This window comes from Micromys minutus, assembly GCF_963924665.1.
Source record: "Micromys minutus genome assembly, chromosome: 6".
In the NCBI taxonomy this organism is placed as follows: domain Eukaryota; kingdom Metazoa; phylum Chordata; class Mammalia; order Rodentia; family Muridae; genus Micromys; species Micromys minutus.
Window position 1 is genome coordinate 24330298 of NC_137975.1, and position 23406 is coordinate 24353703.

Here is a 23406-nt window from a genome sequence, read left to right on the forward strand (position 1 = left end):
TCATACTTTTCCGAGTAGTAGTATTATCACTCCCATTTTACGCATGGGTAAAGGATTAAATACCCATAAGGGGTGGAGTCAGGAGGATAGATAACTGTCATTTTGTCTACACAAGGGAATCTAGCTTGACTTACCTACCACTTCTACAGTTGGATAAACAACTCCCACCCCACGGCCATTATTTACCATCAGCTGGTCTTCTCTGATTGCTGTGTACATCAAGTCTGACAGACCTGTGGGGGCACTCAGTCCATTTCTCTTGACAATTTTCCTGTGCCCTAATCGATGGTATGCACACAATAATGCCGCAGGAAAAGGCCTAACAAATGCTATCGTACCCTTTTCTGTGATGTATGGCATATTTTTAGAGACGAGAAATAATTTCACGAAACCAAGTCAGACATATAGTAACTATAGTAGGCACAGCACGGTGAGCCAAGCCAGCACGCGCTCTGACCACGTTAAAGAGCTCTAACACTCTGGCACTAGGGGCCGACCTTTCCCGCTTTCCTGCCTTAGAAAGAATCGCCCGGAACCATTCTTGTGGAGTCTCAGGCAGCCGCCGGGACAATCAAAGAAGCACACAGCACAGTGAATATTAGTGGGTTAGGGATATGCCTGAAATTTCTTGCTCATTTACATGGTCCCGGAGAGAAAAGCTTTACATTCTTATACTTTTTGGAGTTCTAACTGACTATGACACTTTTTATACCTCAATAATATTATAATTGGTTGATTTCAAGAGCGTTTAATCTTTTTTTAAATTAGGGATAAATGTGGACAGCTACGTAAAACGAACAAGGAAAGCGGAAGCCGCGGGGCCTTCTAAGTCCGAAAGTCTCCGGAGCTTGCGCCAGGCTCTTCGCGGCGCCCCCCACTTGGACGTAGGGCTTCTGAGCGGGTGGGGGAGAAGGAACTGTTGCCGGTGCGGAGACCAGGCGGTCAGCGTCTGCAGGGATGAACCTCGAGTTGCTGGGTGAGGAAGGCTTGGCTGCGTCTTAGCAAACCCTTTAGTACTGGGAAGGAGGGAACCTGGTCGGGAGGGAACTCAGGCTGCAACCTTAGGGACACTCTTCTGAGATGATTCATTGAGTGCTCATGATGTGGAGTTGCAGCAGCAGGAGTAAGATCAGCTTCTGTCCGAGAAGAATGCCTTACTTTCCAGAAACCGCTTTCAGATCAGTTGTGGAGTCATTGAGGCACTTTTTGTCCGAGCTGTGATTTCGAAGATCGCAGGTGCTGAAGTAACAGTGCAGACAGGATCAGAGTTTTTGGAGATGCAATCTGAGGAGAGTGACCTGACCTAGGGTGGGTCAATTTCGAAGACCTGTCAGGGGATGGGATGCCTAGATAGGATAACTCTTACTGGAAAGGTGTTTTTTAACTGTATTTTATTTTTAAAAAAGAAAAAGAGGTGGGCGGTAAGAGTGTTGTAATTCGGCACTAAGTGGCGTAGTTGGCATTTGGAATCCAGTCATTTTGACTGCCCGTTTTTAAGGTCCTTAATCGTAGAGAGGTATAGATCCCCCGAAATGTGAACCACACGGGAGTACACGAGAGGTTGTTTTATTCTTTTTTTTTTTTTTAAATCATTGCCTCCTAACCCTATATCCATACTGACCTTTTCTTCTGGCCTCATGAGGTAATGTTTAGCATGATGATTCTGTTTTCAAGAGCTCCTACATGACCTGGCTGCCTTTAATGGTTGTATTTATTGAAAAGGGATGGAGGGCTACAAAGATAATTTTTAAGGTGTTCTTTGTCTTTTTTTTTTTTTTGGAGCATGCATGTATGCGTGCTTGTGGATATAATCCTGACAAAGTTTGAAAGTATGTACATCTCTGAAATAAAAGACACCAGTGAGAAAAAATTTTAGTTAAATTATCATTTTGTGGGTGTGAGTGTTTTGTCTGTTTGTATGACTGTGTACCAGTGCTGTGCCTGCTGCCCACAGAAACCAGGAGAGTCAGATCCTCTGCAAGTGGAATTACAAATGGTTTTGAGCTACCATGTGGGTGCTGGGGATCCTATCTGGGTCCTTTGGATGAGCAGCCAGTGCTCTTAGCCACGGAACCATCTCTGCAGCCCCTCAGTGAGAAAATTTTTTCTGCTTTGCCAAAATGTGGATATTGTAATAAAGAGATAACTTGGAGTTTAGATTGGTGCCATTTATTTTGTGGAGGCTCATGGATGCCAGGTTGGACAGTTTACTTTTTAAGGAAGATAGGGCAGATCCATCGACAACTCAGCTGGTGCACCGATCTATAACGTTTTTCTGATAGTAATAATGTATAGTTGAATGTTGAGACAGTATGAAACCAGTCTGGAGGCCACAATGTATGAATAAGGATCGTATGAACTGGGGTATGGAAAGAAAAAGACATTGAGGAGGCTGTGTTGGCAAGATCTGAGCATAGTAGTGATGAGAAAATGAACTACAAAGTAATGGTGCTTGATTAATAAAATGTAAGGACATTTGAAAGGTAGCTTGGATTATGTTGAATGTAGACTGATTGCTTAGGAGACAAGTCTTGACTTATGATCACTGTTTGTTTTGGCTTATTGAAACCCTGTGACTAGGTATGACTAGGTAGAAGGGAAAAGATGAGAGGGGCAGAAAATTGTCAGGGACAAGATCTTTGGTTATTTACCTGGAGGGAAAAGAATGAGCAAATAACGTTAAGTTCCCTAACATATGCAGTGCTTCTGTGAGTTAGGCACATTTTCAGGTACCTTCCATATATTTCCCAAGTATAGCGGCTAGTAGAGGATACAGGTTAGCAGTTCCTTCCCATACACACCAATTGAGTGTCAGGGCAGCACTTGAATCTGAAAACTGAGAGAAGCCTGCTGCATTTCAACTCTGGACAGGTTGTACTCCTTAGCAGCCTAAGAAGGTGGTTTGAGGAGGGTGTGGGAGAAGAGAGCAAGAGAGATGATCCTTATTTATAAGAGGGGAAGGGGAAAACTATCACAGTAAGTCTTTTGACAGAGTTCACAGCATCATGGAGAAAGCTCTTTAGAGTGATACAGAAGGTTCATAAGGGGAAACTTAGGAATATTTAGAATTGGCTGATTCAGCAATTGAACAGTGGCCTGGGTGTCCAGATCTCGTAGAAATGACCGAGTTTTAAAATGAGAAAGTTGGTGGTTATATATAAGCAGAAAATGGGAACAGAACTGATATGATTGTGGGAATAATTACACAGTGAAGGAAGGGAAGGATAGGATAGCACAGCTCTCAGGTGGCTCCTAGGCAGGGTACCAGTTTTACTTCTGTGACCATCTGACCACTTTTTGAGATGTTGCTGTGTAACAGGTAGGCTGCACTGGAGACAAAAATTACTAAGACAGCCTCTTACATCCCTGGTCCTGTGCACTTAGGCAGGTGCTACATCACCAGCCTGAGATAGTTTTCAAACTCATCTTTTCCTATCACTCATAGTAAAAAATACATTTTGTTTTTAAATTTTAATTTTTAACTTATTTAATGAGTGTGGATTTGTGGGGTGGGGGTGTATGCATAAGCTCACATGCAGATCAGAGGACAACTTTGGGCAGTCACTTCTCTCTCACTACATGGGTTCTGGGGCTCTAACTCAGGTTCTTAGACTTGGCAGCAAGCATCCTTAGCCACTGAGCCATCTCACTGGCCCAAGTTATAAACTATCTCAACCCCTATGTATGTACATGTGTAATTAGACTATGTCTGGAATGCTGTATCTGTGATGTATGCCTGTGTTTGTATGCATGTGTCTGGGTGTTTGTCTACTCAAGAGGCCAGAGAAGGGAGTGATGTATCGTCCTTTGTCATTCCTTGCTCTTTTCCTTTGAGGCAGAGTCTTTTCTATCACCCTAGAGCTCATAGTTTTCAGTTGGACTGGTAGCCAGCAAACCTCTTCCTACCTCTGCCCCCTTCAGTGCTGGGGTTACTAGCCTGTCCAGGGCGGTGCTGGACTTCTGTGGGTGCAGTGATCTGAACTCCAGGTTCATGCTTTTGCAGCAAGTGATTTTAACCAATGAGCCATCTCTTCAGCCCTAGAATTTTTTAAAAATTTGTTTTTTTTTAATGGACTATGATGATTTATTTATTTTCAGTTGATTGAATTATACCATCTGAAAACAATATGATACTGCATTTTGCCCTGGATAAAAAACACAAACAGGAGAGGAGAAACATAATTCTGTATAGTACAGAGTTACAATATATTACTACAGTGTGGGAGATCCAGATGAAAGCTGCTCTTTTGATGAGATTGATGGGAAGGTTTTACAGAGTTCCTGAGATGGAGATCCACCAACCAACAAAAAGAGTAGGAGCTTTCTGTGAAGCAAACATTCCTAGGCAGAAGTGAGTGTTTGGCTGAGTATACATAAATGAATGAGTACAGGAAATGATGTATTCTACAGATGGTACTCAGGGCATGGTTAATTTAAGTTCTGGCATAGGTGCTCACAGTACAAAGACAAAATCCAAAATGAAAAGTTTTGGCCAGGGCCAAGCTGAGCTTGCTTTTCAAAGTCATACTTAAAGTGAGTGATGGAACAATTGTGGGTGGAGTTAGACTTGCAAGTAGTTTGAAAGACTATTCAGGGAGGCAAGATGAGACCCAAGGCAATGTCACAGGTGTGGCCACGTTAGACAGGTGGGATGGTGTATGCTGTCTAGACACCTACAAATTGAATTTCTCTGAAAAAAATACTGACAGAGTCATCACCTGTTCAAGGCAGCAGAATGGTCTAGATAGACCAGCTACTATGGTTCCAAACTGGTATGAAAGGGAGGAATTTGTTGGCAGTTAGAAAACAGGACTATTGAGAGAAGCTTTCATCTAAGGATGAAGTTGGTAACACCTGTGTAGTAGTGAGGTCAGGGGATTGACTGGGGTAAATGTAGTAGCCCACTCTGGCCTGAACCCTACATACAGCTTAGGGCACCCTCAGACTCAGTTCTGCCTCTGCCTTCCAAGTGCTGAGAGCATGTAAAGATGTTCATAACTATTTCTTTCTTAATGATTTTTAAATTTTTGTTTTGTGATTAGACATTTTATGTGTACATGGTACATGTTCCTGTTTGTGTGTGTGTGCAGGTGCACATGTTTGCCTTTGTATGTAGAGGCCAGAAGTTGATATTGGGTGTCTTCCTTTTTGACATGGTGTCTGTCATTGAACCTGGAGGTCTCTGATTGGCTAGACTGTCTGGCCAGTAGCAGGGATCTGTCTGTTCTGTTCCCCTGTATACACATGGGCCTTTTACATGGATTTTGAGGCTCTGAACTCCAATCTCTAGCCAAATGGTTTTAAAAACATTAAAAATACATGGGGGAAGGAGGCACTGGAAAGATGGCTGTGTCTGCTCTTCCGGAGGTCCTGAGTTCAATTCCCATAAACCACATAGTGGCTCACAACCATCTGTAACAGGATCTGATGCCCTCTCCTTGTGTGTCTGAAGACAGCTACAGTGTGCTCACATACATAAATAAATCTTTAAAAAAAAAAGTGTATGTGCATGTGCGCAAGCATGCGTGTGCACATATGGAGGTCAAAGAACAACTTGTGGGAACTGGTTTTCTCCTACTTTATGGGTCCTGCGGATCAAACTCAAGGCTGCGGGTATGACTCTCAGCTCCTTTCCCTGCTGAGCCATCTTACTGGCCCTGGTTTTTGTTTTGTTTTTTATGTTTGAATGGGTATGCATTTTTGTGTACTTCAACCATGTGAATGTACTCTATTGATCGGGAGAGAGACATTAGCTATGTTAGTAAGTGAAAGAAGCAGGTCACTTTGTAACGTCTGTAGTGTTTTCCTTTTCAGATGGCTCTCGGTGCCACCCTGCAAGTGGTTTAGCCACTGAGACACCGCTCCAGCCTGTATGCACATCTGTGAAACACTTGTTCTACTTTAGAACTTTAAAAACAGTATTTAAGAACTTTTCTTGAGGGCTGGAGTGGTGGCTCAGTAGTTAAGAGCACTGGCTGCTCTTCAAGAGGTCCTGAGTTCAAATCCCAGCAACCACATGGTGGCTCACAACCATCTGTAATGGGATCGATGCCTTCTTCTGGTGTGTCTGAAGACAGCTACAGTGTGCTCATACACATGAAATAAATTACTAAAAAAAAAAAATAACTTTTCTTGATACAGTTCAGTATTTGCGTTCATTCCCTTTCACGGTTGTGTGTGTCATTGGGACTGGCTGGAGGTTTTTATCAAGTAGGAATTTTACAAGAAAATGGCATAGACTTTGAGGACAGTTGGTGATCTGCATTCTAGTAGCTCAGAGTGTTCTGAACTCAGTTTTATAGTTCTAATGCTTGAGATCTAGGCTTATGGCTGCAAAGTTCAGAGCCAGAGGCTTGTTGCTCAGGTCCTTAAGCAGATGCTTACGGTAGGCTCACCTTGTCAGCATACCAGTAATAACCAGCTGTTACTGTATTACAGCCCCACTAACACTTTACTGTATGTTCATGAAATGACAGAAATAAAAAGGCAAATGCCATCTGCCTATGGTGATGAATAGTGTGATCTCATGGAGTCCCTAAGCATGTGTCACCCCTCCACCCCCACTTGGCCAATGCTGCTGTGTCGTGTTGATGTGGGCCCATGTATGTGGCTTGTGTTTCATCTGCTTTCTTTCTTTGCCTTGCTGCAGAGTCCTTTGGGCAGAACTATCCAGAGGTGAGTTTAGTTTTGTTGTAATATATGGGAAATGGTGACTGCCTTTTATTTGTTTGGTGACAAATAATTAAATCTCTTTCTCTCATACACATTGCCATGGTAAAAATGGAGTATTTAACTTTGAACAAGAGGTAATGTACAAGTTTGACTGGAAATCTCTAAATCTTAAGGTTCACAACTTAAACTGAAGGACTTTTTAAACAAACTGCACCATCATCTCTACCGGAACTTCTTTGTGAGAGCTTTATAAGTTTTGATGAGTGTATTTACATGGTAATAATGATCACTATGTGTAATTGTACACATGTAACATTTCCTGTGCTTCATTGTGGCCATTGTGGCTATTTTTAAAGGCTTGACATTGATGTAAGATAATGTAATTTCTTCATGTCAGACACATAGTCTATTTCATAGCTTTTATAATTTCCTGTAATCAAAGAACTCTTCTCGTAACTTCTATAACACTTTGCCCATTGGCTTCACAGTACAGAGGTCCATTTGAGTAAGAAATGAATCACGACTGTGTCCAAAGTTTTTGGCTCAGTTTTATAATTATTTGTTCATTTTAGCCAATTTAAAAGGTGTATGAACACTTACAGAGATCATTTCTATGTGTATTGTCCTTTATGACTGAGAACCCCTGTGTATATTTATTTTCTTATAGGAAGCTGATGGAACTTTGGATTGCATCAGCATGGCCCTGACTTGCACCTTTAACAGGTGGGGCACACTGCTTGCCGTTGGCTGTAATGATGGCCGAATTGTTATTTGGGATTTCTTGACAAGAGGCATTGCTAAAATAATTAGTGCACACATCCATCCAGTCTGTTCTTTGTGGTAAGGAATTTTGATTTGATTTGATTTACTTGTGTGTGTGTGTGGGGGGGTGGGTATTGGAGATTGAGCCCAGGACTGTATTCTGGGTAAACATTTTACTACTCAGTTTCCTAAATACCTTTAGCTCCATACTTCTTTTCCTTTTTTCTTTTTTATGTACACGTATATAGGTATGTTGGCATGTGTGAGGCCTCATGTATATGTATGCCTATGTGCTTAGGGCCCTGGTGTTAATTGCAGGTGTTGTTATAGATAACTGGTGGGAAAGGCACCCCAGTTTTTCTGTGTATAGACTTGAACTTAGACCCTCATAGTTAAACCCTTAGTTTAATTCTACCATCATTTGTCCTCAGAGTCTAGAATCTAGGAATAAATTTGCCTCACTCTGATACAAGTGATTATCATCAATATTTCTGAACCCTTTTTATGTGTCAGGCTTAAGAGCTTTATATATATTAACTCTGATTTTCTCAGTAGTCCTCTATAAGTAAAGGCGTTATCCTTCCTGTTATAGATGAAGAATTGAAGCCCAGAAGAGCCATATACTTCCTTAAGATCACACAGCTAGAGGGTTGTAGTATCTAGGTTTGAGTGGAAAAGCCATATGCTTCCCTAAGATTACACAGCTAGAGACAGTTGTAATGTCTAGGCTTGAGTGGAAGTCTGATTTGTGAGCTTCTATTCTTGCATTGCCTGCTAAGTTCTTCAATAACAAGCATTTTTCATCCCAGAGTTTGGGCTAACGTTTGTGTTTCCTTTATGTTTCTTCTATATATCCTTTCTCTGATTCCTGCCTTCCTTTGGGGTCCTTGAACAAATTTAGGGTTTCATATTGATTGACTTAAAGTGCTTCCTTGTGTACCTTCTAGGGGTTATTAGATACAATGTTACATACCTGATTTGCCACAATACCCCAGGGTTGACTTTGTAACATACAGTGCCCTGACCATTCTTTCTGTTGCTACGTCTAAAATGTAATTAGTTCATACATTTCCTCTGCATACACTGTAGTTGGCACAAGACAAACCAAACATATAGTGGTGTGTTTAACTTTTTCTTTCTGTCTAAAGATCTTGGTTTAACCTCTGTCTTTTTTTTTTTTTTTTTTTTTTTTGAGACAGTCTCTCTACATTAGCCCTGTCTGTCCTGGAACTCACTATGTAGACCAGGCTGGCTTTCAACTCATAGAGATCCTCCTGTCTCTCTGCCTCAGGAATACTGGTTTTATGTCACTTTATTTATAGATGAGGTGTCATTTTCCTATTACCACTTGTTTTATCTTGTTTTGTTTCTGTTTTTCCAGACAGGGTTTCTCTGTAGCCCTGGCTGTCTTGAAACTCACTCTGTGTACCAGGCTGCCCTCAAACTCGGTAGAGCTAGGTCAGGTAGAAGTCTAGCTGTCTGCTGTTGCTGGTGAGGACAGAGTGGATGCAGGGTTTGTGTGTGGCGTTTGACTGGAGCGGAGGATTAGTTTTTTAAACATTCACATGGATCCTCTCTCTCCCTACCCCACTTGACTGTCTTTTCCTGGTCCCTCACCTTGGGAGAGCAAGGTCTTCTTAAGTGGGGAAAAGTGGAGGATTGTTTGTAACCGTTGGTATTATCCAGGTGTTAGCTTCTTCATCCAGTCCAGGATATATGGCCAGCAAAAACTTCAGAAACTTAAGTCTACTTTCTCCCTCCAACCCCTTTGAAAAAAACAAAACATTATTTACATCCAAAAGGCTGTCCCCTCTCCCAGTACTCCCTCATAGATTACCTCCCTCCACCCCCTCCCCTTCTCCTCTGAGAAGGTTCCCCACCACTACTGATGTGCAGTGTCCCCCAACCCTGGAACATCAAGTCTCTGCAGGATTAGGTACATCTTTTTCCACTGAGACCAGATAAGGCAGCCCTGCTGGAGAATAGGATACCAAAGTCAGGCTCCAGCTATAGGGAGAACCTCTGTGCTAGTTGTTGAGACCACATAAAGAGTCAATCCATCTTTCAGTCTTTAACAGGATGTCTAGTATGCTTAGCCACATTTAAGAAATGAGTATTTGTTTCTTAATTTCTATTGTTTTGCCTTTGAGATAGTTTCACTCTGTAGCCCAGGCTGTCCTGGGACTCAGGTTCCTCCTTCCCCCACGTCCTGAGTAGGGTATGGTAGGGTAGAAGGCTAGCTGTCCAGACCTTGTGGTGTTGGTGCTGTGAGGGAATGACTCCTGAAAACTGAGATGCTCTTCAGCTCTGAAGTCCCCCTCAAGCCTCTTTTGTGTTTCATGGTCTTAAAAGTCAACTGATGTTTATCTGTTATTTCATAGTGCTCACTGTAGTAACATTACTGTATGTAAAGGCAGCACAAGAGCCAGGCATAGTGCCACATACCTGTAATCCCAGCACTTGGGAAATGAGTTAAGGTCTGTCTGGGTGTACTGAGACTTTGTCTCAGGAAAGGGACAAAAATAAAAAAAGTCATGGAAATAGTTATTGATTAGTTGAGGAAGTTTAAATTGATTTGGCTGTATTTTTTTAAATGTTGACCTGTGGAATTAGGTCAACATTTTATTCATAGTAATGGTATGAACACTTTACCTTAGACCATGTACTAAATCCACCACCTCTGTTCTTTCCCTAGTTGGAGTCGAGATGGTCATAAGCTTGTGAGTGCTTCTACAGATAACATAGTGTCACAGTGGGATGTTCTTTCTGGAGATTGCGACCAGAGGTTTCGATTCCCTTCACCCATCTTAAAAGTCCAATATCATCCTCGAGATCAGTATGTTTAAGACATTCCTTTCCTAGGGCGGGGTCTCATTTCTGAGTGGATTAGCTCTGGGCTATGATATCTTCAGATTAAGGTTTTAAGAGGCAAACACCTTTTCAAGCCTATATAAAATCTCTTTCTGTCTAGGTTTGTTCTGGATGTATTGTAAAGAAATTGTAACTGATTGTTATTAAGACTTTGGAAATGACCAAAGGTGGGAATAATGTGATAGAGGGCCCTGGCCCCTTCATTCATTAGATTCCTTTAGAATGAAGAAACAGTTTCATATTAAGACTACATTTAAAGAAAAGTTGTCTAGTATTCTGTTATGCAGACACAGCTTTTATTTCTTGGGGATCTCCCATAATCTATTCTGTGAGTAGGACGCTCATCATATGTGCCTCAGACCTGGGCCATATTTGATATATATATATATACACATACATCTGCTAACATAGTTAAAAATCAGTATTTTGTTTTTACTTTATTAAGAATCTTACTGGTTTACTAAATATTTTTAATGATCAGCCTTCATTTGTCAAGATAAGCTTTGAATCTGTTATTAAATTGTAGGTTGTATGTGTTTTTACCATTTTATATTTGTTGGAGCTGGGAGAGCCAGTGAGGAAAGTGGTCAGGGATCAGGGAGGAAGGACAGGGACTCAATCTGCTGATACCAAAGCAATAGCCAATATGTGTTCATATTTTTAAACAGGAACAAGGTTCTCGTGTGTCCCATGAAATCTGCTCCTGTCATGTTGACCCTTTCAGATTCCAAACATGTTGTTCTGCCGGTAGACGATGACTCGGATTTGAACGTGGTGGCATCTTTTGATAGGCGAGGGGAATATATTTATACAGGAAATGCAAAAGGCAAGGTAAGCTATGAGGTTAGTGAGGAAAGCCGGTGTCTGCCTTGGCACTTGTTCACTCTCTCTGCTCTTCGTTTCTGTTGACCCTGGAATAATCTCTCGCCTGAAATGTAGCTAAGTTTTCTTTCATGCCTTGGTAATAATTTTTGTACTTTGAATTAAAGTAGGTAAGTTATTTGATCTAGATAAAGAAGATACATACAAATGTTAGCCTTGTAAGCATTTTAAAATATTAAGTTCAGCAGTACTCCATGCCCATGCGTATAAGCCTCACTACCATCCTTGGCAGACCTCTTTTATCTTGCAAATTGAACTGCCATCAGGGTGTCCTGTTGCTTAATTTGACCACTTTATAGGAATGGGATAATACTGTATTTCCCCATTTGCAACTGGCATGTCTCATACAGCATAGTGTCCTCAGGGTGACTGTTGTACTGTGCATCAGAATTTCCCTCCTCTTCAGAGTTCAATTGTACCGTATTTATGCCACAGTTTTCCCATTTGTCTGTCTCTGGGTTGTTTCTACTTGTTAGCTCTTGTGAGTAATGTCAAACATGTTCTCAGAATAGATGGTTAAGACTCTGTGGTTCATTGAAAGAAGTAAATGATAGTATCAGCTAGTAGATTGAATACATAGGAATAGAGATAATTGAATTGTACTAGGTCTCTCACAGTTTAAAAACAAGTCAAATCTAATTACTATTAGTCATAAGAATATTTACTTTTTATTTTTGTTTTGTAAACTTCAGATCCTGGTTCTAAAAACAGACTCTCAGGATCTTGTCGCTTCCTTCAGAGTAACAACGGGAACAAGCAATACTACAGCCATTAAGTCAATTGAGTTTGCTCGGAAGGGGAGGTGAGTGAGGCCTTGTCCTCTGTGTGTGGAACTCTTACAGTAGAATCTCACTAAAAATAAACATCATATGATAAAGTACACAATAGCTTAGTGATGCATGAATAGTCCTACTGTGTGTGAAACAGACCAGATAATGAAGTATGTAATTATTGACTATTACATAGGATGTGGATTAAGCAGGCTGGTTCAGAGGTCTTGGATCTTAGTTAAATCCAGACCATGTTAATATGGGTTTGAGGATACTCAGGATAAAGCACTTGTGTTTTTGCTTTATTGGTTTGGAGTAACAAGAAAAAATATATGGGCACTGAGTCTTGAACATTCTTTGTTTCTCTCCGTTTAAGTGGTCTAAGAAGTAGCAGTAGGAAATGTTAACAGAGACAAGTTTTTGACTTGTCTAAAACCCCTCTCCATTCTGTAGTTGCTTCCTGATTAACACAGCAGATCGAATAATCAGAGTCTATGACGGCAGAGAGATTCTAACATGTGGAAGGGACGGAGAGCCTGAGCCTATGCAGAAACTGCAGGACTTGGTGAATAGGTAGGTATTGTTGCCAGAAGCGTGTGGCCGGCCTTCCCTGGGCTCCTCTTCCAGTTTCTCTTGGGGATGTTCTTTGTCTTTTAGGACTCCATGGAAAAAATGTTGCTTCTCTGGGGATGGGGAGTACATAGTGGCTGGCTCTGCCAGGCAGCATGCACTGTATATCTGGGAAAAGAGCATTGGCAACCTGGTGAAGATTTTGCATGGGACCAGAGGGGAACTCCTGCTAGACGTGGCTGTGAGTAGAGCAGGATATTGCTTTGGTGGCACACTCTAGAATGGCTTGACTCTGCTCTGACAGACAATTCTTCTCTCTTAAATTACACTTTAGTGGCATCCAGTTCGACCCATCATAGCTTCTATTTCTAGTGGAGTGGTTTCCATTTGGGCCCAAAATCAAGTAGTAAGTATTTTTCTGGTTGATTTGCTTTGAAACTAGGTATTTCTTTTATCAAAAAACCGTCATGCAGAATACGCTAAATACTACTTTAATTTGTTTTGCATCTGATCCATGCAGCCTAATTAATTAAGTTCATTATATTTAGTGCACTTCAGAGAGGCGTCCTTAGTTCAGAGTTGGTTTCCAACTTTGTTTCCATGTATGTACACTTTCTACAACTTTTTAACATTTCTTTTGCTTTTTTATTTGAACACTTTTAAACTACCTTTATGAAGTACATTTTGAAAAGGTTAAAGGAAGTTGTGCTTTAGAAAAGAAATGCGGTTAATAAATTTGAAGTGTTTATATAGAAAAGACATCAAGATGGCAAAGCCTTAGATACTTAAGATTGTGTTCTCTTAGCCCAGGTTTAATCTTAGAATGCTTAGTCTATTTCATGCTGAAGATAAGTTGTCAGAATTTACATTGTCACTGATCTTTCGCTGGGTGACTCTTCTGTTTTGTCATAGGAAAATTGGAGTGCATTTGCACCAGATTTCAAAGAGTTGGATGAAAATGTAGAATATGAGGAAAGAGAGTCAGAATTTGATATTGAGGATGAAGATAAGAGTGAACCTGAGCAAACAGGTGATGCCTCCGTAGAGATAATGCCCCAAAAGGAATGATCATTTTACGTAATACTCTTTTTAAAAGTAACTATTAATTTGTGTTGTAACTGTACTTCAGAGCTTCACCTGCCACCTTTCCCTCATGAGTACGTAGTTTTCACAGTGTGTGAAGACTCTTAATGTATGCACTACTTAAGGGCTCACATAGATATCAGCAGTGCTCTAGCAGCTCTCCTGACCTTTCGTCTGTATTTCTTGGTGAGTCACTGGTGATTCAGTGAGAGTGCGCAGATGTGCTCAGGCTCAGTTGATGCTGTGTCTTCTGTTAACCCCTGTTGTTAAGTGATTGAATGAAATGAACTGTTGGGTTATTCTTAGGTAAAAGGCAGTTTTCCATTTCTTTTCTACCCTCCCCAATATTCTCTCCTACAGGGGCTGATGCTGCTGAAGATGAGGAAGTGGATGTCACCAGCGTGGATCCCATTGCTGCCTTCTGTAGCAGGTGAGCAACTGCAAAGACTGAGTGTCATTGCTGTGTCTGTGTACTGCCCAGCTTCCCAGCTTTCCCTTTGCTCCCACCTGCTTACTAGTAGAACAGCGGACAGTCCCTTGGGGAACGAAATGTAATACAGATTTTAAGTAACTGAAGTAAAACCAAGTGTGGTGGAGCTCACCTTAATCACAGAACCCAGGAGGCAAAGGTGGGTGGATCTCTTGAGTTTGAGGCCAGCTTGGTCTATGGAGTGATTTCCAGGACAGCCAGGGCTATACAGAGAGACCCTGTCTCAGGGTCTGAAACAAACAACAAAAAACAAACAGCAGTAGCGATCTCAGTCTACTTATGGTTATCAGTTCCCTGTCCTCTCACCTGGTTTCTTTCCTTCACTTCAGCTTTCTTAAAGTCCTGAGCTGTAACTGTTGTGTGTACTAAATATAGGCACTAGAGGAAAGGCTGAAGGGCTTGTGGTTTAAGCAACTATCTCCTCTTTTTTCCAATCCCTTGTCTGATCCTGTTCCAAATAGTGATGAAGAGCTGGAAGATTCAAAGGCTCTATTGTATTTACCCATTGCCCCTGAGGTAGAAGACCCTGAAGAAAATCCATACGGCCCTCCACCGGATGCAGTCCCAACCTCCTTGATGGATGAAGGGGCTAGTTCAGAGAAGAAGAGGCAGTCTTCAGCTGATGGGTCCCAGCCACCAAAGAAGAAACCTAAAACGACCAATATAGAGCTCCAAGGAGTGCCGAATGACGGTGAGAGCCACCTCTATTCCTGGTGTCTGTAGGTTCATTACTTTATGTACAATAGGTAACTTCCTACGTGAGCCATTTTTTAGTAAAGGAGTTTTCCATGAGTCTTTGTCTACATTGCTTTACAGTTCTGTGATGATTGTTTGTGTTCATTTTTTAAAATGGGGACATTCTGCCCTCCAGTGTCTTGCCTAACATGGCATACCTTGTCTTCTGACACATGTCTCAGGATTTGTTTCCTTGAACTGTTCATCCTCTCCCATCCACACTTTATCTGACTGATAAAGTGCCAGTCAGAGCTGCGTGGTCATTTCTTTCTTCTGCTTTTACAGTGGTGTTGGGAGCTTCATTACCACAAGTTGCAATGATTTCATAAGGGCGGGTGGTATCACTTAACATTAGGCATCTTCCATTCTTTTTTCTTATAGATAACAGTAGACCAATTAATCATACAACTGTATGGTCTCTGATATGCCTGCTTTATCCCAGGCACCATTGTGTAGTTCATCTGCCCTGTAATTTAGTTTATTATTATTGCTTTGCAAAGGAGAAAAGTTAGACCAAAGTTGCTTAGCTTGTCCAAGGTCTCACAGAAAATGGTGGACTCAGTCCTCTTTCCCTGGTCTGTGCATCTCTTTTTGACCCTATGTTTCTGTGCTGTGTTTGTGTCCTACTCCTGTTCAGGCTTGGATCACCTTAGTATGAGTGGGTATTTTAATTGTTTTCTAATTTGGAGTTGCTATGGTTTGGTATAAGCCGTATAGACTGTAGACCTTTGGTCTAGCAAGTATTTGTCAAGTTAGTAGACAGTCTTTTGTAGTTTTAAAAATAATCTTTTTTTCTTTCTTAGAGTAGTGATGTGGGACACAAAAGCAAAGCTCTTTGCAATCAAAGGTCTGATTGGGATACAGGACCAGGGTGGTATGCACTGTATTTTTCATGGCTGTCTGTCCCTCTGCAGAAGTCCATCCACTACTGGGTGTGAAGGGGGATGGCAAATCCAAGAAGAAGCAAGCAGGCCGACCTAAAGGATCTAAAGGTAAAGAGAAAGATTCTCCATTTAAACCGAAACTCTACAAAGGGGACAGAGGTTTACCTCTGGAAGGATCAACGAAGGGTAAAGTGCAGGCGGGACTCAGCCAGCCTTTGGCAGGTAAGGACACATTGGGAGCACCATTTGGCTTGCTTTGTGGCCTTGCTTTGTTCAGCTCCTGACTTCCTTTAACTGCAGTGGGATTTTCCCTCCCTGTCTTCCTTCCTTCTCCCCAGCATCAAGTAGTCTCTGGAGTTCAAGCTGCTAAGGGCAAGCTAAACCAAAATTGACTTAATTCATAGGCTTTCAACCCTAGGTCCATAGTAGATTTCAAGGGTCCCAGATACATACAAAGTGTTCTGTGAGTTTAAGAACCCCTACTTTCCATTAGATTCCTATAGGAAAACCTATGACCCAGAGTCTCTAGTTAATACATCATTTAGTCTATATCTGCTCTTGGTGTTTTCTTTTTACATTTTTAATTGTAGATTTTTCTTTAGTTTATTTTTTATTTTTGCCCTAAGAGATGTAGCCAGAAATACAAGCTGGTTTGATACAGCACCTGACTATTAAACTTCAGCACCTTCATACTGTTGAGATTCTCCAAGAAGTAGGGTTCTTCCTGGACAATCTAAAGAAAGGAGGAAGTTTCCTATCAGTACCATAATGTTAATGTTAAAGAAGAAAAAAGGCTTTGAGGTTTCCTCCAATATTTGACAATAGGAGGAAATTGCCAAAAAGACACAGTGTAGCTTTTTAACTTGTAAGTGTCCTTTAGGTTGTAAGCTTTAGCCTTGAACATCTGAGCCCTTTTAGCTCCTAATATATGATACACGATTGAGGGAGTTATCAAGGAGTGGAAATACCTGTGAACCAGTTAACTTGTGCTTATTTGAAAAATAATGATCAAGTTAGAGCGCATCTCCACTTAAATGTTCTTGGGATTTAAAAGTCTGTATCTATCCATTAGATAGACATACACACCTCTCTCTCTCACTCACACACACACACATAAGTACTTTGTTAATAATCTTTTTTGTATCTAATTGACACAGGTTAGATGAAATGTCATTGGTTATATTTAGTTTTTTTACCTTCCACTTTAAAATTTAATTTAAATGTGTTAAAAGTGCATGTGATAAGTTCTAGAATACAAAGTGGAATTCCTTGTTCAGTTTGTACCTTTGCTAATTAATAGTTGCCTATAAATAGGAATTATTTTCTACAGAGAAATTGAAAAGAAGACTTGGTTATTAGTCCCCTAAGTTTGGTATATCTAGGCTTCAGATTTTTATACTGCAACACTGTACGCCTGAGTCTGATAGTTACCCTACACAGTGAGTATGGTTATAGAATCACACCTCCATGCAGGGCCCTGTGATTGCTACAAACCAAGATGGTCTTTCTATAGCTCATGTGCATAAGATTAACAGTTAAGAAGAAATCTAATGTGAAGCTTGAGTGAACTTTCCTGGCACAAAAAGTCCAGGTGCTTTAGCATGATTTAAAGTGTGGCCAGATGTATACAATTAATCAGAACACTTTAGGACAGAGTCTTGGTGCTTCTGCTTTTTTTTCTTGTTTTAAATCAAAGAGAGTGACTCACTATGCCTCAGAGCAGGCTGACTTGGAACATGGAGAGATCTTCCTGCTCTGTCTCCAGAGTGCTGAAGTTAAAGGTGTGTGTGAGCATGCCTCATTTTCCCCCTCTAATTCTTCACGACCATTCTATAAGGGCTCCGGGAATCTGTGGTGTGGCTCCATAGAGCAGCATTTGCCTAACTCGGGCAAGGCCCTGTGTTTGAGCTACATCACTAGAAAAGAAAATTAGTTAAAATTAATCTGTGCTTTCACTAGTAGCCACAGTAACTAAGTGTCTAAATGAGAGCCAAGATCAAAATGTTGGAAAATCTATTCAGTCCTGGAGAATGAGTTTTTTATTCCTCAACTTCCATAAATACTGAATCTGTACATTAGTATTATTGTTTTAGCAGCAAAAAAGAGTTTGCAATAAAATTCTGAACTGTGTGCGGTGCCTACTGAGCATTCATGCAGGCCAGCATTTCACCTTTTCTCCTAGGAGTAGGAACATCTCCTAGGGTCTTTGTGAAGTCAACATATTCATTGTCGTCTAGTTTAGTTTCCAGGTTGCAAGAAGTGCTGAGGCTTTGTAGGTAGAACCATGTCTTTAGGAGCAGGGTAGCTCCTGCTGGCTTACCCCAGATTTTGGTAAGCATTGAAATGGGTGAGCCTTCAGAAGAGGTAACTGTTTACCAGCTCTGTCCTTAAGGACTAGAGAACTGGTCCCTGCTGGAGTGAGAGGATGTATTTCTCTGTAGAAAATAATTCCTATTTATAGGCAACTATTAATTAGCAAAGGTACAAACTGAACAAGGAATTCCACTTTGTATTCTAGTACTTATCACATGCACTTTTAACATGGATTCTGTTTATAAGGGGCAGAGCAGCTCCTGTCCTGCAGCTCCTCCTGACTGCATGCTTTGTGTGCTTCTCCATGCAACTCTGTGTTCTTCCTGTGTTCTCCTTCTCCCACCTTAATTCATTGATCTTTTCCTAAATGGAAATCTCCAGAATAGACTAAATACCACAGTGCTAAGGAACAGAACCTTTGGCCAAACCTCAGCAGGGAGCTTGAGGCATGGTTCCAAGACGTTCAGAGGGTTGCCTGTGGCTTTACTGACAGGTCAGTACAGTTTGGAACTTTATGAGGCTGCAAATTTGTCCCACATAATTCTAGAAATATTGCTTTCAGAGTAACCTATCATCTGTGTGGGGTTCTTTGGTTGAAGCAAGGGCTTCTTTATTAAATAGCATGATGGTTCTGTTCTGGAGGTTCTTGAGCAAACCTGAAGCTGCCTTGCCTGTGACCCAGGTGTCTCTAAGGAAGCTTATATTTTTAAAAGTGACTCATTATTTGATACTTTAGATATTTTCAATAAAAGATAGTATATAGCAATTGTTTTCCACCAGATATTAGAAAATAGAACTCATCTAGAATGACTGTGGCAGAGATCTCTTTGAAAATTGCCCACAATGCTGGCATGTAGGTCAGTGTTAAAACTGGTCTAGCATGTGCAAGGTTGTAGGCCCTACTCTCAGCACCGCAGAAACAGAGCAGCCTGCTCTGAGGATTGTGTTAAAGGTTCATTGCTGTGGCCTCCCCCTTCTTTTTTGGGGATGAGGGAGGAATATCAGGACAGGATTTCTCTGTGTAGCTCTGGCTGTCTTGGAACTCATTCTGTAGACCAGGCTGGCCTTGAACTCACAAAGATCCACCTGCCTCTGCTTCCTGAGTGCTGGGATCAAAGGTGTGAACTCCTTTGACTTAATAATTTTTGCATTAGTGTCAAAATTTTGAAGGCAGAATTGTAGGGGTGAGCTGTGTTATGCTCCAGCAGGATAAATGATAGCTGTTTATTAATATGTTCAGTGGCCAATTATTACAGAATCTATTTTGTAAACCGTAATGACTCTCACAAAAAACTGCAATTACCTGCTATATGTTACAGCAGATTAAGGATTAGGGGATTGGAAGGCAGTAGACCACTGTCGATCAGTCTGGGACTACTGAAATCCTTCCTGTCACACAGCTCATTAGTGTTGGATCGCATAGGAGGGCCAGCACTTGTGAGGATACTTCTCAAGGAAGCCTGATAAAAGTAACCCTGAGCAGGGATTCTCCAGGTCAGGCCTGCTGACACCATTTTTCTAATCTCTGTTTCTGTTACCTTAAATCTATTTCCGAGCTTGAGGTGAGAACACAAGCTTTGTTTTCTTTGTTGTCCAAGACTTAAGGTTTCTCATCAGCACAATGCCACAAAGGACTGGTCTGTCAAAAATATTATCTTACCCTGCCCCCCATGATGGACACTAGTGTCTTGTTATACACCTAGATCTGTTGAAGGTGCCAAAGACCAAAGTGAGCAGAAGATCTGCTGCGTAGAAAAATGGACACCATACAGATTGTCCTACTTTGGAGCAATTATTCACTGCCTTCTAGAACTAGACCCATCTAATCACTTGCCATAACACTGATTAAATATGCCAGAAGTGAGTTAACTGCTCAATTGTCCTTTCTCCCCCCTTTTTTTTAGAAATAATTCATCATTCAAAGAGTAATTTCTGGATTCTACTAAGACTTGATAGCTAGTTGGATATTATGTCTCATTCTGTATGATCCTCCTAGCTGACCAATGAAGGATTGGAAATCATGTCTGAATATTCTCTTTGACGATCCTGAATTAGGCTCTACTGGGAGAGACCAAAGATAGTTGTGAATCTCAAGCTGACTTTTTCTTAATATTATACTGCTGGAGATTTCCTGTATGATATAACTAAATATCGTTTCTGTGAGCCAGATCCTGCAGGCCTTGTGCAGCTGTTTTCTTATGTATTTCCTTGCTAGCAGAATTGCTTGCTCTGATTTTAGTTTGCCGCCTAATGCCTCAGTAAGCCAGTATGTGTAACTGTGCACAATGATCTTTCTTAAGAGTGGGGATGATAGAGAAATGTGAACTATTTTGGACAGTAGAAGGTACTTATTACTTGTCTGCAGTGCCTGTTATTAAAGGTTGTCAACTTGTAATCAAAACACTTTTTTCCATCACGATTGATGGTTAGATCAGCAGTGCCGTGTTAATTTGTAACCTGAAAACTCAGTTGGTCAGGGTACCTACTGGAGCAGTCAGTAAAAGAAGTAAATGAACTAAGTCTAATAGACTGTATTCTTTTAAATTTTAAATCAACTCAGGAAATTCTTTGTGTTTTGTATTGAAGGAGACTTGAAAAACAACTGCCAAATACAAATGTATCTTTTAAAATTACAAAGTTTTACTTTGAACAATATAGCATTCAGTAGAAAGCTTGTCTTAATTTCAGTCTGTCCTTAGCAAATGTGATGGTTTTTATTGTCAGTTTTCATTTATATATTAGAACTTCATTTTAAAAATAACATTCACAACAGCTTTATAAATGAAAACCTTTCTTTTATTATGCAATTAATTTTCACCATTTTACAACTCCAAGCATTGTGTGACCCCTCATTGAAGTCATATCCAGGAGGCTTTTCTTCATCTTGTTCTCTTTTTATACTTCCTAGTTAATAGTTCACAGCAGCTCATTTAAAGATGTCCCTCAGAAGTTGAACAGCTTCTATGGAGTTATCAGGGAAGTGGTTATTTGATCTTATTATTCAGGATTTTGTTCACTTACCAGTTCCTGCATAGAAACACAAATAGTAGCTCTCATCAGCATCACACACCTTATCTGGGGCTCTAAACTAACAAGAATGAGAATGTCACTTAAGCAACAGTGAGGCTCGAACAGGGGATGTCTTGTTCACTATTAATCTTTAGTGACTGGTTAATCTAACATGAAGGACCGAAAGGGTCAGTACCCTTATTTTTCTCTTTTGTGGTTGCCAGCGAGCCTTGTTATCAGCTTAGCAGTTGTGTCGAGCTCATCCATTCACACTCCTTTGGAACATACTGGGACAATACTGAAACAGTACTGGGTAGGGATTTGGAGGACAGATGGCGGTTGCCTCAGTAAAGAGCGATTGGGAGTTGGGTCGTGCATTTTTCTTCAAAGGGAGATGTCCTTAGCCTATGTGTGCCTGTCTGAAATACTAAAGGAAATCTTTTGGTGTCTAATCTCTTTAGCAGGAGGAGCAATCTCAGAACTGCTATGAAGACCGTGAGACCTTTGATTCTCCTCACTCTGACGTCAGGTAGCCTTTGGACAATGTGGCCAATCATTTGAGATTGGCTTTAATTGAAAACAAAGGCCTCTGCCTCCTACCCAGGAGGTGAAGAGTGGATTTTATGTTTGAATGAAGAAGTGAATTATGGAAGAAGAGCACACGCCCCTGCCTTCCCTTTCAAGCATAAGTCCAAATAGGCTCTCAGGAACGAGGATGTGTGAAGACATCAGGCGATTTGACCTCTTCAACTTCACATGAGGTTGTGTTGCTGGTGAAGAATGCCTGTGTTTTGCTCACCTAACTGTTGAAGTCACATCTTTGGACATGTTATTTCCCATCTCCTGTTTGCCTTCCATCCTCAATGCATGTCCTCGAGTGACTTGTTCTTTTCTGAAAACTTGCTACCAGTACCTAGGAAAACTGACGCATTCTCTGTTTCTTTCATTCATAACTTTCCCCTCCCAGATGCTTCCTGTATTTCTATATTGTGTATAAAGGTTGGGCAGAGAAGCAAGTGCTTGAAAGAGTTCAAACTGGCAGGAAGGAAGCTAGAAGGCCCTATCACTCTGTCTTACGTAACCTTCGCTCAGGAGGCTGGGCTCTAGAGAATCAGGGGTTTCCCTTGCATTGCATGTTTTCCAGCATCAGATCTGTTAATAATCATGGCTTTGGGATATGATTAGTTTTATCCGTCTCCAGCTAAGAATCATCAGTAGTTTGTGTATTACTTTACCTGTGTTGACTTCTGGAGTTAGAAACAAAGCAAGGTACGTTTCTCCACAAGGTTCTTTTTATGGGTGTGGGGCACTGTGTGTGCGAGGACTGACTCGAGACCCCCAATCAAAGCAACAGCAGCTCACTTCCAATCAAAGATCAGGTTCGCTCGCTAAATCACTGCCTGTGGAGAGCCTGTCCCCAGCAGCCATAGTGTGCCCTTTCCTGGAGCCATGTCCCTTCACTGTCTTTCCACCCACTTCCTTTCTGTGAAAGGTTGCTTAGCTTTTTACCCTTCTCTTTCTCACTCTGGCTCTCTCTGTATTTGCTGTTCTTTTAATAAAAAGAGCAAATTGAATGGACTTGTACAATAAGTGTTTGAGATTTTCTGAAAATCCAAAGTCAGAAGCCAAGTGTGCAAAGGGTCAGCAGCGCCTCTGGCGACAGCTCTGGCTCATCCTGGGTCATGCTCTCAGCACTAAAAGGTTTAAATACGATGCCAATTGTGAAATTTCTGTCAGTTGGTGGAGGCTCCTTCAGATAGCCAAACCCGTCGGTTACACTGTCCTGTGGGGTAGACGTAGCCAGGGACACTGCAGGAAGTCTCCAGTGTCATACTGGTGCTGTGTCCTCAAGTGTGAGAGACCAATGGCTGTGATCAGTAAGTAGCTCACAGGACATGTTTTTATTTGTAAACATTATATCCATGTCATGTCCGTACAGCATGCCGCAGTGGTGTGTGAGCTGGTACAGGGGTTCTGCCTGCCCTGTGTGAAGCAGCTTGCTTTCCTCCGTCTGCATGCTGGTGCTGTGTCCATTTCCATTAACGAGCTACTGAGTACATCGGCTCTAACCCTGCCAGATTGTCTCTGGCAGCAGCTCCTAATAATTATTTATGCTTTTGGAATCTTTTCATCAGCTTCTAGAACCTTCTGTTCACTTTCAGCCTGGATTTTTGATTTGTGTAATATATGTATTTTCTCTTCTTCCTTGCTGTCATCTTCCCTGCCTCTCCATTTTGTTTCTTAAAATGTTCTGTAGTTTTGTACAAGATGAGACTTAGCCTTGGTTACTTATTGCTAAAGCTTTAATGCTTTGTAAATAAAATTGGATGTTTATTAAACCACAGTATATATATGTTTGTTTGTA

General features: G+C 41.2%; 1 protein-coding gene across 3 annotated transcripts; it reads left to right on the forward strand.

Annotated features, from left to right (window-relative positions):
- Positions 1 to 837: 837 nt before the first annotated feature.
- On the forward strand, positions 838 to 23345 carry RBBP5 (RB binding protein 5, histone lysine methyltransferase complex subunit). Of its 3 annotated transcripts, none has more exons than XM_080918363.1 (14): positions 838 to 976; positions 6650 to 6675; positions 7340 to 7512; positions 10130 to 10270; positions 10974 to 11136; positions 11880 to 11989; positions 12411 to 12530; positions 12615 to 12768; positions 12862 to 12933; positions 13440 to 13557; positions 13971 to 14040; positions 14562 to 14791; positions 15750 to 15941; positions 21503 to 23345. In XM_080918363.1, exons 1-14 carry the CDS (start codon positions 958 to 960, stop codon positions 21529 to 21531), a joined length of 1617 nt encoding a protein of 538 aa, XP_080774489.1. In that variant the 5' UTR covers positions 838 to 957; the 3' UTR covers positions 21532 to 23345. The 3 variants fall into 3 exon arrangements, with proteins under 3 accessions (XP_080774489.1, XP_080774490.1, XP_080774491.1); XM_080918364.1 differs by having other exon boundaries at positions 21506 to 23345; XM_080918365.1 differs by having other exon boundaries at positions 15750 to 15827.
- Positions 23346 to 23406: the final 61 nt, after the last annotated feature.

Coding starts and splice junctions, on each gene's coding strand:
- RBBP5 (XM_080918363.1), top strand. Junction 10,271..10,973: donor CAATATCATCCTCGAGATCA/GTATGTTTAAGA, acceptor ATTTTTAAACAG/GAACAAGGTTCTCGTGTGTC. Junction 12,769..12,861: donor AACTCCTGCTAGACGTGGCT/GTGAGTAGAGCA, acceptor ATTACACTTTAG/TGGCATCCAGTTCGACCCAT.